This window comes from Cryptotermes secundus, unplaced genomic scaffold (assembly GCF_002891405.2).
Source record: "Cryptotermes secundus unplaced genomic scaffold, Csec_1.0 scaffold1150, whole genome shotgun sequence".
NCBI classification, from domain to species: Eukaryota; Metazoa; Arthropoda; class Insecta; order Blattodea; family Kalotermitidae; genus Cryptotermes; species Cryptotermes secundus.
In genome coordinates this window covers 21,171-36,422 of record NW_019718284.1, presented here as the reverse complement: position 1 = coordinate 36,422, position 15,252 = coordinate 21,171, and the positions used below count along the sequence as shown (strand labels likewise).

General features: G+C 38.1%; 1 protein-coding gene across 1 annotated transcript in view; it reads right to left on the bottom strand.

Annotated features, from left to right (window-relative positions):
* LOC111875615 (spatacsin) overlaps positions 1 to 15,252 on the bottom strand; it is a gene marked incomplete at its 5' end in the record, with an annotated part of 40,656 nt that overhangs the window by 7,129 nt on the left and 18,275 nt on the right. Inside the window, 7 exon segments of the mRNA XM_023871995.2 lie at positions 94 to 251; positions 2,025 to 2,297; positions 4,374 to 4,481; positions 5,424 to 5,554; positions 11,037 to 11,198; positions 12,486 to 12,660; positions 14,749 to 14,945. Of these exon segments, the coding sequence (XP_023727763.2) occupies positions 94 to 251; positions 2,025 to 2,297; positions 4,374 to 4,481; positions 5,424 to 5,554; positions 11,037 to 11,198; positions 12,486 to 12,660; positions 14,749 to 14,945 (1,204 nt within the window).

Here is a 15,252-nt window from a genome sequence, read left to right as displayed (position 1 = left end):
CTGAACTAGAACCCATCACTTTTGTTGCGCATACCACCCTACACATGACAATATAATTACTGCAAAATAAAATAGTCAAAGAAACATCCTCACCTCAGTTTGTGTGTGATAATATTAGAAACTTCAGCAGAGTCCAATTCTAAAAGACAGTCTGCTCCCTGACCAAGAGGAACAGAACTGACAAGAAATGTTTGTAAAGCAACCAGTTCTGCATGATGCGCTGCCGTCAAAGCCCTAGTAAGTTTGTTAGCCTGTAACCAGAACATTAAAAAATGGCTGTGAAACTTGGTCTTTTATTCTCAGGCAAGAATATACATTACAAGAGTTAAAAATACTGGTTCAAAAAGTATGCAGTAGCCTAAGTAAGGAATTTAGAATTTTATATAATAAGGAAGTCTGCTTTTTGTACAGGTGACCTGGTACTATCAAGGTAGTGAAATCAAGATCACATTAGATAAGAAATACTACAGAATTGTGGGGAGTAAGTGATAAGAATGAGTACAAGATGGGAGGATAACATAACACCTGATCTTAAGAATACAGATTATAAGGAAGGGAGATGAATGCAATTAGATCAGGACACTGTACAAAGGCAGGCTTTGGTACCAGAAGGGTTGAACCTTCATGTAGTTTTGTTGTGATTCTTGGTAGATATACTTCACCTACCAAGAACCATAATAAAACCACAAACCTGCGCCTTATCAACACCTGAAACACGAGACAGCAACAGACAACATGGCATGACACATCGTAACCAACAAAATCACACTAACTGTAGCTTATATCAATGACTTTTAACATTAACATTAGTTCTAAACTTTTACAAGAAATTTATGACTCAGACATTTTACACACTTTATTTATTTACTTTTTATAAGTTTGGTATTTCACGATGTTGTCGTCAGTAATGAGACTACATAACACCCATCACATGATCACTAAAGAACATACACCAGGTGGTAGAAAGAGAACTGGCAGGGTGAACTGAAGTACTGAGATAGCCTGCACCAGTTCCACTTTGTCAACCACAAATCCTACATGACTTGACCTGATCTCGAACCTGGGCCGCCACAGTGGGAATCAACCACCTGAGCTATGGCATGCCCCCCCCTTTACTTTTATATATATGAATTGTAAAGGTAGAGCTGTCCCTGCGCTTAACTAATTAAGCACTATGCCATGAAGGCGTATGGGGAATGGATGTATCGATCCACATTTTCTTGACATTGACACTAGTTGCAGGTGAGTGGTCAGCTTCACGCCCCACAGCTTTACCCCAGGGAAAGAGACCCCAGAACCCACTGGATAGGAAGGCTGGGTGGGACCCAGAGCCAGTCTTGACAACATGGAGAAGTGAAAATTCTATCCCACACCAGGACTCAAACTCTGACACCTTGGTAATCCAGCCTGTAGCCAGTCATTATACTGACTGCACTATCCTGGCTCAATCCCCCTGAATGCAGTCTTGCGTGACTGAAACATGTCAGGGGTTTTAACAACACATAATCAACATAAGTAATAAACTGGATGTACTTTGACAGTAATTTACATCATATTATAATATTAGTGAGTACATTAAAAATGAACCATAACAAAAGAATCGCTAGCTTCACATATTAGGTTTATACTGTTAAAATATTTCTAGTACAAGTTCGGATTAAAAATACCATCACCGGAGCTANNNNTAACCGGGGGGGGGGGATATGATTCCTGGCATGGATGCATCACTCCGTCTATTGAAATATCAAGAACTCTCCCTACTGGCGTGTTTGAGACCAGCTCATCCGAAACCTAAGGCTGCAGTTGCAGGCCTTCGAAATTTCCCAATAGGTGGCACACCTTTAAAAAGTTGCTGCAAAAGTTCTCAAGAAACCCATTTCCAGCTTTATGAAGAATATGCACTATGACATGCCATTACATACAACAAGGAAAAAGCTCCGATATGGAATAATCATTTATGCCAAACTTCTGATATGGGAAACAAAGGTATCTCCAGAACACATACACAAATACAAAGCTCTCACCTGCAGAAAGTATTCAGCTGAATGTGTGAAACTGAGCATTGCCATGTGGAGGCAGTGCTTTGTGTCCTCTGTATTGGTCAGCAATATGGGTGCAGCGCCTTGTTGTGTCATCACTGCCAGCAATGTATGCACTCTACTATGTCCCTCACTTTCCCACAGGTCTGCAACTTCACTGAACAATGAGAAGTGAAGACACACAAGCCGGAACAGCTCCCGATCCTCAGGACAGTGCCGCTTCAGAAAATCTAGTACCGCTAACTTCAGATTTGGAACCTGAAATGGTCAGCTGTTATTCGTACACATGATCATTAACTGAAATTATACTAGTATTAAGCTCATTGAAATTTTAATGGAGAATTTTAAGAACAAACTTCATTGAGAATAACTAACCTCAATAACCTGAAATATTTTCAAGACATTAAAATACTAAACCTGAAAGAATAATAACATGCAGTGCTTTATCTTCAACTATTTTTTCTCCTGTCTCTTCCCTTTTTCCACTTATCAATACTTTTTCTTTCTATCTTTATTCTCCTTCTATCCTTTATTCATTCTTTTACCCTCTTCTTTAATTTTATCAGTACTCTTGTATTTCTACTTCTAACATGTCCATGCAGAAAAATCTGCACTTCAGTTTTGGGAACATTTCTTATGGCTCATGCTGGCTACTCATGTTTGATGTCTCTGGACTCATAAACTTCTGTGACCTTCACAACATAGTAATATAAACAGTCTCAGTAATGTCAATACTTTATTCCATTACACATAAAACTGAATAATAAATGAATAAATTTTGGTACACTAAGGTGAAACTTCAAGTTATCAAGGTGGTGAGTATTAAGAGTAGGCATGTGCAAGTCTTGAATTTTTAAGACTGGCTCAAGGAAAAATTTATTGACCTGAATTCAGACATTAAATTTCATCCTTGAACATGATAATTTTCTGATAACTACTTTTGCTTTGCATGTTATGGTCACATTAAAAGGGGCAAGTACCATATTTGCCTGAATGGAAGCTAAGTTCTCTTCCCCTGTTTAAGAGTTACAAAACTACTGATCAAATCACCATAAATTTGAATGCTATATATACTGGATGTTTTTAGTAGGCTTTAAGCTTCTTTCATATGCATGGCACAGTTCATATCACTCTAGTTAGTTATTTTGAGAGGGTGGGTTTCCCCATGCACCGCGACCAGTTTGATCTATTGTGCTTCCCTCTATGATATTCTACCAGTCTCTATATCCTACCAGTACTGGTGCTTACCATCAGTCCCGCCCAGCCAGTGAGACTGGTTCTACTAGCTGAGAGGTATCTATAATGCTTCCCCCATCTACCAGAGGTATTAGAGACTGCTATTGGGCGGGAAACGTCCGTAATTTTGGCTCAGTGACCTCCTTTGGAGATATGAGGTTCTTTTACGTGCCGTAAAGCTACGAGATGGGACACACAGCTTAAAAGTCCCTCCCAGAGGACTTGTTCCCTGAATATTTCTGCCCTTAAAAATTCGACGACCTCCGCCGGGTATTTAAACCCGCGTACTACGAGTCGTGAGGTGGGAACGTTACCTCTAGACTACAGAGGCCGCTTAATATCACTCTAAGACAGTAGTGAGACAAATTCGTTTAGGTGTCAGAAGGCATGTGCTGCCACAAGGTCACATGAAGTACCACCAAAGCTATGAAACAAAAGCAGCAAATCTATAGTTATAAAAACATTGGGCAATGAGAAGACGTAACTGCAATGCTGGCAGAGTTGGGAGACAACATGTAACTACTACAATATGTTATACTGAACTGAAGAACTATGTGTAAGACACAGCTTCCTATCAGAATAATAGAGTACCATAATAAAATATGGATGACTTAATGAACTGATGGGGAACTGTTTACAAACTGTCTGAAACAGGAGACCAGGAATATTGCTGATAAAACAAGGAATGTATGTGCTGAATGCATTTTAAGGTCATTTAATACTGGATATCAGATCTCTGATTCAGTCAGTGAATACTGATCTTGTGGTCATATTTGGAGGGATCTGTCATAAATTATTGCAGTGTAAAAATGTTCTACTAAAGAAAATTCTTGTTCCGGCCTTAATTCTTGAAATTGTTCAAAATTCTCAATGCAATCTTGTCAAGAACTAAAAAAGTCATGATTTTGTGTAGTTTAGTAGAGAGATACTAAAATACATAGCATTACATGCAGGAAGACCATAATCTTGGTATGCTATGTAATGCACTATCAGTTGTGGTGAGTGGATATTATGACACTGTGCCATCCTTGCAACACTGTACAAGTAAATTTATTTGTTACAAATGGTGCTGATGTATTAAGTAATGACTAAATTTACCTTATCCAATCCCTTTCCAAGAAGAAATTCAAACTGTTCATTATCCTTCAAAATTTGAAAAATATAGTTCATTTCTCTATATCTTCCAACTCCAGTCAGTAATCGAACCTGTGTAAGAAAAATATAAATTATATCAACAGATAACAGTTTGTTCACTGCCAGAATGTGGGAAAAATAAAACCCGTAGAAAAATTCAGTGCAAATTGTAGTGATCTGAAGATATAATTAATTACCAGATATTTCACAAAATTTTACTTTTTAATATATAATTTTCAGACTCCAGAATCAGGAGTGCACCATTTGCACTAATTAACAGTTTAACAGCAAATAATTAATGATGGACCATTATGCATTCCATTAAATCAAGTAATAATAGAAAGAGACTTAATATCAAAACAATAAAATCAAATTTAATTTCTTCTTAATTTTATGTTTTCTCTATTTCTTATAAGTCAACGTAAGTCCATCCAGGTTAATGTATGTCTCATGAAAAACTCTTTGAGTTCAGTAGGCCACGTCAGAAATAATTATTAATAACATTATTTTAATGCATATCTTAAGAACATCAATCACAGTTCTGGCAGTCCTGTCTGAATTAATTTTTAATAATGCTATTGTATTACTGATTATAGACAATTATTGAAAATACAACACTATTTCCAGCTGCAGTTACTGCCTAGGCAGGCCACGGCATAGCTCAAGTGGTTAGTCACTGGCTTCCCACCGTGGCGGCCCAGGTTTGATCCCGGGTCTGGTCAAATGGGATTTGTGGTGGACAAAGTGGCGCTGGGGCACGTTTTCTCTGAGTACTTCAGTTTCCCCTGCCAATCTTCATTCCACCAATTGCTCCATAATCACCCTCACCTATCATCTGGGGCTGCTACAATAGGCCAGAAATGGCCGCAGTACAAGGAACTTAGCCCCACCCCACTAGTAATAAAAAAAATAATACTGCCTAGGCAGTGTTGTGTTGACAGGAATATAATAAACATTATGAACAGTACTTCACACAGCCATCCAGTTAAATATGGGAAATGGCAATGCTCTTACCATCAGAGCCCACTCCTGCCTCTGCAAGAGATTAGCCGTGAGCATGTGCGCTTGATGCAGAACAGCTGCAATACCTTCCATATTCAAAGCTGCAGTATAGCAATCATGAGCCCGGATCAGTATCTCCACAACTGCAACATTCACGAGAACCAATGCCAACATACACAGTGCAAAGTTGCAACAGCAGCAGTACAAGCAAGGAAACAATCACAGTAGTGGGCAGTGTTAAAGAAAGCCAAGCCTAAGTAACATTGTATATACGTGTATTTTTAGCCTACTTTCCTTTCGTTTTAAATAAAAGTAGTCTCATCCCTTCGAAATCTATCTGTCTGATGGTATGTTTATAAGCTATATGGATGAGCAGCCTTAAGAAGGGAACAATATGACATAATGTAAGTTTTGAGGTTTTCACGGCGATGACTATGAAGAAAGTCGTCTTCTGGGATCTGGCGCTGTGTATTCTTGGTTTTAACTGACGTTTCGGAGGAACATATCATTGCAGCTACTGCTCTCTGTATTCGCAACACAATTCAACTGCCCTGAAGATGGAGGTGATATGTTCCTCCGAAACGTAGGTTAAAACCAAGAATACACGGCGCCAGATCCCAGAAGACAACTTTCTTCTTAATATGACATAATGTTTAAAAGCCAGACGAGAGGGCCATTACTAGATAAAAGCTTGGTAAACATGTTCCCATAGCAATGTGTGTGGGTGTGTGTGTGTATATATATATAGATATACACACTCAATTTAATGAAAGGAAAGGCTATTAGTTGGTCCCAGAATTTGTTTTGTATTTGTGTAGTCACTTGTAATAGTTGTTAAACCACCTAACATCATCAATTAGCATCAAGAAATTTTATACAATTTTTTAAAAAACTTTACATTCCCACGAAACTGCTGTGTTTGTGAAATGTTCTATTTTGTGTACTATGTATTGTAGCATATAAGTGTACGTACTTTACGTCTAAACAACTTATGTGATGGTGGTTTCCTATTTGTAGTGATGTTTGCCCTCTGAAGATGGTCCACAGAGACCAAAACATGTAAGGGTGTTAAGTTTTCATGTAGTAAAAAACTTACAGGTCACATTGGACGGAGTGATTTATATTTGTAACTTTTCATGAACTTCTGTATAAATGTCTTGACATCAGAGACTTTATTTTCATACTTTATAATTTCCTGCTATCATTTACAACAAAAAGATAGTTATGCAATTTTCTAACATAGAGAAACACTAATACTCTTAAATGTAGGCTTCTAAATTTTCGCCTGGTTATAGACCATAACATCATGGCAAGTACAATTTGTGCTTTCACTGTAATTGCCTACAGACCGGTGTGTCAGAGACCAATGTGAGTGCATCCACTGGTAAGTCCGCTGATAAGTGTGACAGCTGCAAGAAACTTACAGGGGATACCACAAATGAGCATTCCATTGATACAAGTAATCAGAAGGAAACATTATCCACAGAGATTCAATGTACTTCTTCATGTACTGGGGGATAATGATTCTCTTAGCATGCAGCTGGAAGCAATTCGTACAAATGACATCTGTACCATGGAGATGGTACAGCTACGAATCAACAATGGTACCCTGCAGATGCAGTTACACAACCTACAACAGGCACCCTCTCACGTGCCATCAACAGGACATGAGGCTGCTTCATCTGCCATAGCAAATAACACTATGGCAAAATCATACAGGGATGTTGTGTGTGCAGTGGGTGGTAACCCTGTTGCCACTGCAGTTACAGCTCCAGCTAGGAATTTTCTACCTTAGCCATCCATTGTGACAGGCGAAAACCTTTTTGATAGCGATTATGTGATGGTAGTTAGGAAGAAGCAGGTAAACCTGTCTCCTGTAAACACTGCTGATGTTGCCAATACCACAAAAAAAAAACCCAGGACTGTCATGACTGGAGTGAGCTCTTCTTCTCTCTCCGTTGTGCAGAAGACGGTCTGCAGGAAGTCTCTTTTTGTCTCTCAGTTTGCAGCTTGCTTCCCTTGCTTGCATCAGATTAGAAACTAAACATAATTTGTATGCCTTGTTTCATGTCTCTGTTGCAGATGATTTCCATCTTATTAATGATACTGGAGTCTGGCCTAATGGCTGTTTAATCGCCCCTTATTATGGGCGCTTAAGTCCTGACCAGATTTATACTGTTGAAACACCAGCTATGTCTTGGCCTCCCTCCCCTGGTTCAGCTAGCCTTTGTCCCCCCATTCCCCTGCCCCTGCTGATTCTTTTCCCATGGGGAGGACGCTCCTGCACTCAGTTAATGGTTATGGCACGTGACATCAACACAGGTGGTTCTGCCAGGTCTCACACCCATCCTGGAAATTGNTCCTCCGAAACGTCAGCCAAAACGAAGAATACACGGCGCCTAAACCCAGAAGACGACTTTCTTCATAGTCATCGCCGTGAAAACCTCAAATCTTACATATAATATTATTTGTTTAACTAAGACATGGCCAAATGATGCGTGTTATGATCACAATTTATTTCCTGATTGCTATACAGTTTTCTGTTCCGACAGGAAGTCTATGAGACATGTGGGGGTGGAGTACTCATTGCCCTGTACTTCAGAGTTCGCTCCTGTGAATGAAGGTATTATTTAGAATCTTGTGATGAATGTGTATCAGTTGAAATCACCACTTTTGACGGTTTTAACTTGCTCATTGGAAACCATTACTTTCCCCCTGACACTAAACCTGAAATCACTGCTAACCACTTTCGTTTTTCCAAAAACAAGCTGGATACCCATAATTTTCATGTATATATTGTTGGGGATTTTAATGCTCCTGGTTTTGACTGGGAAAGTGGTCTGTCTGTGCCCAATTTCCATTATTGCTCTAAACTTATGGGGGATGCGATTTACACCTCCACATGTCTTCTTAACCTTAACCAGAGCACTGATACTGTTGGAAGCACAAATCTACTTCATTTAATTTTTTCTAACTTAAGCGACTTAATTATTACTCCTGTCAACCCTGGACTTATAAGGCCTGACAATTATCATCCCCTCTGATTATCAATATTTATCTGCCCTTTGCCACTTGTATTCAGAATTATGTATATTCTTAACATAAATTCTCATCTGGGGATTATGCACTGCTTTATAATACTGCCTCAACTTATGACTGGTCCTGTGTGTATGGTACCACCTCTGTGGATTCTGTTCTCATCTGCGTCAATGCTGTTGCTCAAGATACCATGAACAAGCAATTCCCCTTTGCATCATAAACTCTAATTCGAATTCCCACACTGGTATTCTAGTTCCTTCAGGTATTATATTAGGAAAAAGAATCATTTTTACAGATGTTTAAAAAAATCTGACTGAATCTTAATGAGCATCTTTAATAGTTTTCTTAGCAGTATTTCTTTTATTTTGAAGTTCCTTCCACTCCTTCTGTTCTTTTTTGTATACAGTTTAGGTAAGTTTCTTGTTTTCATTTTATGACATTCACTATGTCTTTATTCCAGATTTTCAATCCCCTGTTCTTCTGTAAATTTTCTTTTTGCATAATGCTTCATTTGAAGCTTTTTTTTTATCCTTTCTGTCAGATCTCTTCATTCTTCATGAATGTCTTTGCGCACAAGGGTCTCTTTTATGTATGCATGCACGCATGTCTTTGCGCACAAGGGTCTCTTTTATGTATGCATGCACGCATGTCTTTGCGCACAAGGGTCTCTTTTATGTATGCATGCACGCATGTCTTTGCGCACAAGGGTCTCTTTTATGTATGCATGCACGCATGTCTTTGCGCACAAGGGTCTCTTTTATGTATGCATGCACGCATGTCTTTGCGCACAAGGGTCTCTTTTATGTATGCATGCACGCATGTCTTTGCGCACAAGGGTCTCTTTTATGTATGCATGCACGCATGTCTTTGTGCACAAGGGTCTCTTTTATGTATGCATGCACGCATGTGCACACACAATACAGAAGATGTACTGTGAAGGAACACAACCATTACTGGACTTTACAGCAAGATTTTAATCAACTGGAAAATCAATTACACTTAACAAACATATTTTAAATACTAGAGTTTTAACCTTTACAAGACAACACATGCACATAATACCTGTGAAGCATCTCCTTTGAAGCGTTGGCCACCCTCCGATGATGGCTATCATTGGCCGAAACATGTAAACGGTTTATTTTATTATTAAAATCACTGTTGCATTTGATGGAATTCAATTCTAATTTTACATATATTAAGATGGATGTTATGGAGATTCCATTTCTTCCAGTTTCCCTTCTTCTGGTGCACTCATGCTAATAACCATTATATGACCTCTACCTTAAAAAATAATGTGATTCTCCTGTCATTTATATATGCACAACTTAAAAATTTATGCTTGGATTTCTTGTTTACCAAAATAGCTAAGCCTTTACTAGGTCATTCTCTTTACTCAGCCCCACTCTAAATCATGGCATAATCATTATATTCTTTAGTAGTTCCTAATTATTTTTTAGTTTCAGTGATTACAATAATATTCTCCCTTTTTCAGTTCCTTTTAATTCCAATTCTTTATTTTGAAGATTCTGGATCTTCCACCAGGCCAGTATTTATCATATGTAAGTTCTAAGGCCGTTAACCAAAATTTCCAGCTAACAACAGGCAGTACGAAATATATGCAATTTTCACTAAAATAATAATTTGTTAGTACATAAAACATGTAGATGATCACCACATGAAATCTCTATCTACTTTACAGTTTTGAAAACACCAGCTGATAAATTACCATGTGGGATAAAGAGCATATATGACCTTCTTTAATCACTGTTCAGAGTAACTTTAAGAAAAAGCGGCCTCCGTAGTCTAGAGGTAACGTTCCCACCTCATGACTCGTAGTACGCGGGTTCAAATACCCGGCGGAGGTTGTGGAATTTTTAAGGACGAAAAATTCAGGGAACAAGTCCTCCGGGAGGGACTTTAAGCCGTGGGTCCTGTGTCGTAGCTTTACGGCACGTAAAAGAACCTCATATCTCCAAAGGAGGTCACTGAGCCAAATTACGGACGTTTCTCGCCCAACAGCAGTCTCTAATACCTCTGGTAGATGGGGGAAGCATTATAGATACCTCTCAGCTAGTAGAGCCGGTCTCGCTGGCTGGGTGGGACTGATGGTAAGCACCAGTACTGGTAGGATATAGAGACTGGTAGAAATCATAGAGGGAAGCACAATGGACCAATACAGGTCTAAGTGCATGGGGAAACCCACCCTCTCCAATAACTAACTAACTAACTAACTTTAAGAAAAAGACTAAAATGTGTAAATAAGAAGCAGACTGCAAACTACATAGCTGACAACATACAACATTACCAATTAGACTGGGGGCAGAATGGAGGAGGACAGGCTCTCTAAAATGATGTACTCTGCACTAACAAGAAAGGAAGATGGAGTAGATGAAAATATTACTTATTAACTTCCAAACTTTGGAACAGGCTTCTAAGCAGATAATTTTTGTGAACGAGAAGTAGGAAATGTACAAATGAAACAGAATCAGATTAAATATTGGAAACTTTAACCATGCAAATTTGTTTGGAACATTAAGTTTTGGACAGAATTTTCAAGCTAAGCCAATTCACTTAAACAGATACTACCTTCCTTATATGCCTCCAGATGTGATGTTCCAAGTTGAGTTGCTTCAGCCATCAGTTTCGTACCCAGACTGGATAAGTCATCACAAAGTTCCAAAACAAGGTGAAAATTAAGATCCAGATCACAGCCCCACATTCTGACTCTAGAGAATATGTTTGTTTCACCTGTGTAACATATGTTCATGCTTTAATTGTAACACCAATTTGAGGCAAATATTTTATGTTAATATATAATACGATACGTTGCACTGATATGGATCCATATCAGTAGTTCAATAACTAAACATATTCCTATAACTATCTGATGATGGTCTTATACGACCGAAACATGTATCAGGAATAAAGATCGAATTGTAAAATATTAAAACTGAGTATATTTGTTGTATTGACAGTTAACATAATTCCTATATATGAACTCCGTGGCATGTAGTCCTCAAACAAACTATACCGACTGAGGGACCGCTGCTTATTGGCGAAGTTAGTGTCAACTTTTGTGGATAGACGATGTCATTTGGTCAGCGCAACGGATCCCCATGGCTATAATCTCGGTTTTCTAGACCAGATACATCTTCATGTTTAATTAGTTAAGCACAGGGATAACTTTATTTCTTCACATCGGCACACGTTCTCCATCATCAAGGCACCGACATTTTCTCTAGACAGTTGGTTCACAGAAGGTTGTAAGGTTGTTAGCCTTACGTGCCGGCCACCCTTTATCCTCCCTCGGAATATTCCTGGCTGAGTTGACCCCAGGGCCATATTGCAATTGGAAGGATTAGGTAAACTGAAAAAATCCAATACATCGAGACTCAAACCCACGAACTTCCAGCTGGTAGCATAGTGCCTGAACCAACCATGATACCGCATTTATATGACTTATTATTTATAGTTATACAACAATTATGTTATAAATTTTGGTTTTGCAGCAGGCAAACACACTTAGTTATACCTATAACATTGTACTTATCTGAGCATCCTACTACATTAGTTAATCATTTCATGATGAAATACAGTCTTCAATGCAACTTCACAAATAATTGCTTGAATTACCATTTATTTCATGCTTTCCTGTAAATTCAAATACATGTGTATGTTTCAGCCATACAGGGCCATCATCAGGTACCTGATGTGCTACAATGCACAGTAATATTACATAGCTCGTGAGGGCTACACATCCAAAAGTTCAATATTTTAAAATATCAAATTGGTTCCTGTTACGATAATTTAATATATAAAATGACTTAAAATGATGTACTGTGTGTCATGGTGTTCGGTCTTTTGCAGTGATGGGTATTTCTCAGATGGTATCTTTGTTACATGTTCTGGTGGTCAGTGTGTGTGGACAATCTATGTTTAATATAACGAAGAATACAGAATAATAACTGTTTCAAATCTATAACATACAAGAAAGCTCTTATATTTATTAACAAAAAAGTGCTTATAATACTGTACCTTCTACATGGTTTCTGATAGCTGAAATAATTTCTTGACACAAAAAACTCGATACCTCCTCACTGTTCATCTGAGCAGCTAACATGAGGTCACTAGCCACGACTAACTTGCTGCAGCTGTCATCAGCAAGAGGACTATGTAACAGTCTCAAAGGATCTTCCAACTTCAAAACATCCTGAAACGTTTAATTTATTCTGATACATAAAGGAGAGTTTACTTGAATTCTTTTTAATTTTACATACCTAATTGGTGTTGATGTTCATTTATCTGAGTTGCACACCTGTTCTTGCAAAGCTAAGTTCATTATAAATAAAACTAAACATAATTATAAACAATTTGTCCGAGTGGTTTGTTAAATGTGCATTGTATAAAGAATTATTTCAAATAAGAGTTGTAGACCTCAATTAAACACATATTATGGTATATACTAATTTTTATACAAAGAACAATTTTTGATAAAAAAAAAAAGGCTTCATACCAGCAGAAGTAAAAATGGAATTTACACAGTAACTTTACACTAACTTTTAAATTTGAAAAATTTTTAAATTAAAAAGATTCTTTCAACTTCGTGACAGTTCCACATATTGCATGACTGTGATGAGTAGCACTAATATGGTTCCATATTAGGACAGTTCAGTAACATGAGACATACTTGATAAGACTGCCCGAAGATGGTCCCCAACGTGGACCAAAACATGTAGCAACTATCAACCAATATGAGCAGTCTGATTGGTTTATTTTTATTCTTATTGTTGTGTTAATTGCTAAATAGCACCAATATCCAACAGAACCAGGCACTTACTTACTTACTCATGGAGCTGAGCCCTTCTGGAGGAGCTGCCAACTCTGCAGCTACTGAAGAATTTCCCAGCATTTTATGGAACCCGAAGGTTCATTACCATATTCACAAGAGCCCTCCACTGGTCCCTATCCTGAGCCAGATCTATCCAATCCATACCATCCCATCCTATCGCTCTAAGATCCATTCTAATATTGTCCACCCACCTACGCCTTGGTCTTCCCTGTGGTCTCTTTCCTTCTGGCTTTCCCACCAATATCCTATATGCATTCCTCGTCTCCCCCATTCGTGCTACATGACCTGCTCACCTCATCCTCCTTGACTTGGTCATTCTAATTATACTTGGAGAAGAGTACAAGTTATGAAGCTCCTCATTATGCAGTTTTCTCCCCCTAGTCTTGTGGTCAGTCAACAGAACCAGGCACAGAAGGGATAATAATATTAAAATAATTCTTGAAGGAAACAGGATTCACTGGATTCATCTGGCTCAGAAGAGGGTCCAGTGGGTGCTCCTGTGATAAAAACCAAATAATGACATAAAAGCAACATCTTCTGGGTTGCAATGTCGTGTAGTTCAGAGAAAGCCCGACATTTCAGGGGAACTTATGCCCTCCATCTTCGGACTCAAAGAGTAAGCCAGACAAGAACCCAGAGGAAACATTCAGCAAACTCAGCATACTTCTACTGGGTTCTTGGTGGGCCTACTCTTCACCATGGAAGAAGGAAACAATATGCTCCTGAAAAACATTGAGTTCCTTCTGAACTACATGGTATTAACCCAGAAGACCATACTATTCATAGTCACTGCCAAAAGAACCTAAAATCCGACATAACAGCATCATTTACTTATTTATTTGTTGCTTATTAAGGATTCTGTCTGTAACTCAGACTATGTAACATGAAGTACTGTGAATAATGAATTGGAAAGGATATCAAAGAAAGCAGTTTGGCCTAATCTGAAATGGTGCCTTGGAATATGCCTGAGGGAAATGAGGAAAACAGTGACAAATCTTAATCATAATAGGGGGTCTCCAGGTCAAGATTTTAACCCAGGACTTTCCAAATATGAAGCAAGATTGCTGCCTTTTCAGCCACAATGTTCAGTTTTGAGCACAATAAAAAACAAGAAAAGACATTATATTGTAGCTAGAAATATGCTGAACACTTAAAAAGAATGATATAGGATATCAAACAATGCAATTAAAATTATTTTGAAATGAAAGAAAGAGCTGCTAAGAGAGAAAATTGGATGTTCAGAAGGTGAACAGTGATTCATCATATGAATAAACGATTGACCGATGATCAATCAACCATCCAAACAAAGAAAGAATAAATATATTATCTTTGTTTCTTCACTTTCTATAAATAAAAATTAAAACATTTTTGGTTTAGTCAAGAAAAGAGGCTGATTCAGTCTACAGTTCATATTTACAAAAATTAATATAATAAACTCTCATATAATACCTGATATGGTTTGTCCAAGTTCAAGGAAACATGATAACAGCAAACAATGCGAGTGCCTAGTTTTCTTCCATGTTGTAGATGGTCAACCAGTTTCTCCAGGACTGACAGTGTCTCTTGCTTATCTCGGAGATTAATTTCTGTATATTCCGAGCTGATGCTTTGGTTTAATGGGCTCTGTGACAACCCAGAAGAATTAACTGAGAAGAAAAACAGTCATTAAATGGTGACACAAATTGTATTATGTCAACTACATTCTATATTAGCATTTCAACAATGAAAGAAATGTAAAACAAGAAATACTTGAGCTGGGTGTATGTACAGGTCTTTTAACACTGGAAATCAGATCTGGGATACATGAAGAACAATGACCTTATGGTCAAACCTTGAGAGATGACCTCACAACGACATGTGAATAAGCCTTGTAAGAATCAGTTGAAGCAAGTGTATTCTGAATACCTCTCACAACAGCAGTATATTTTGGCACCGCTGGAACAAAGAAGAAAC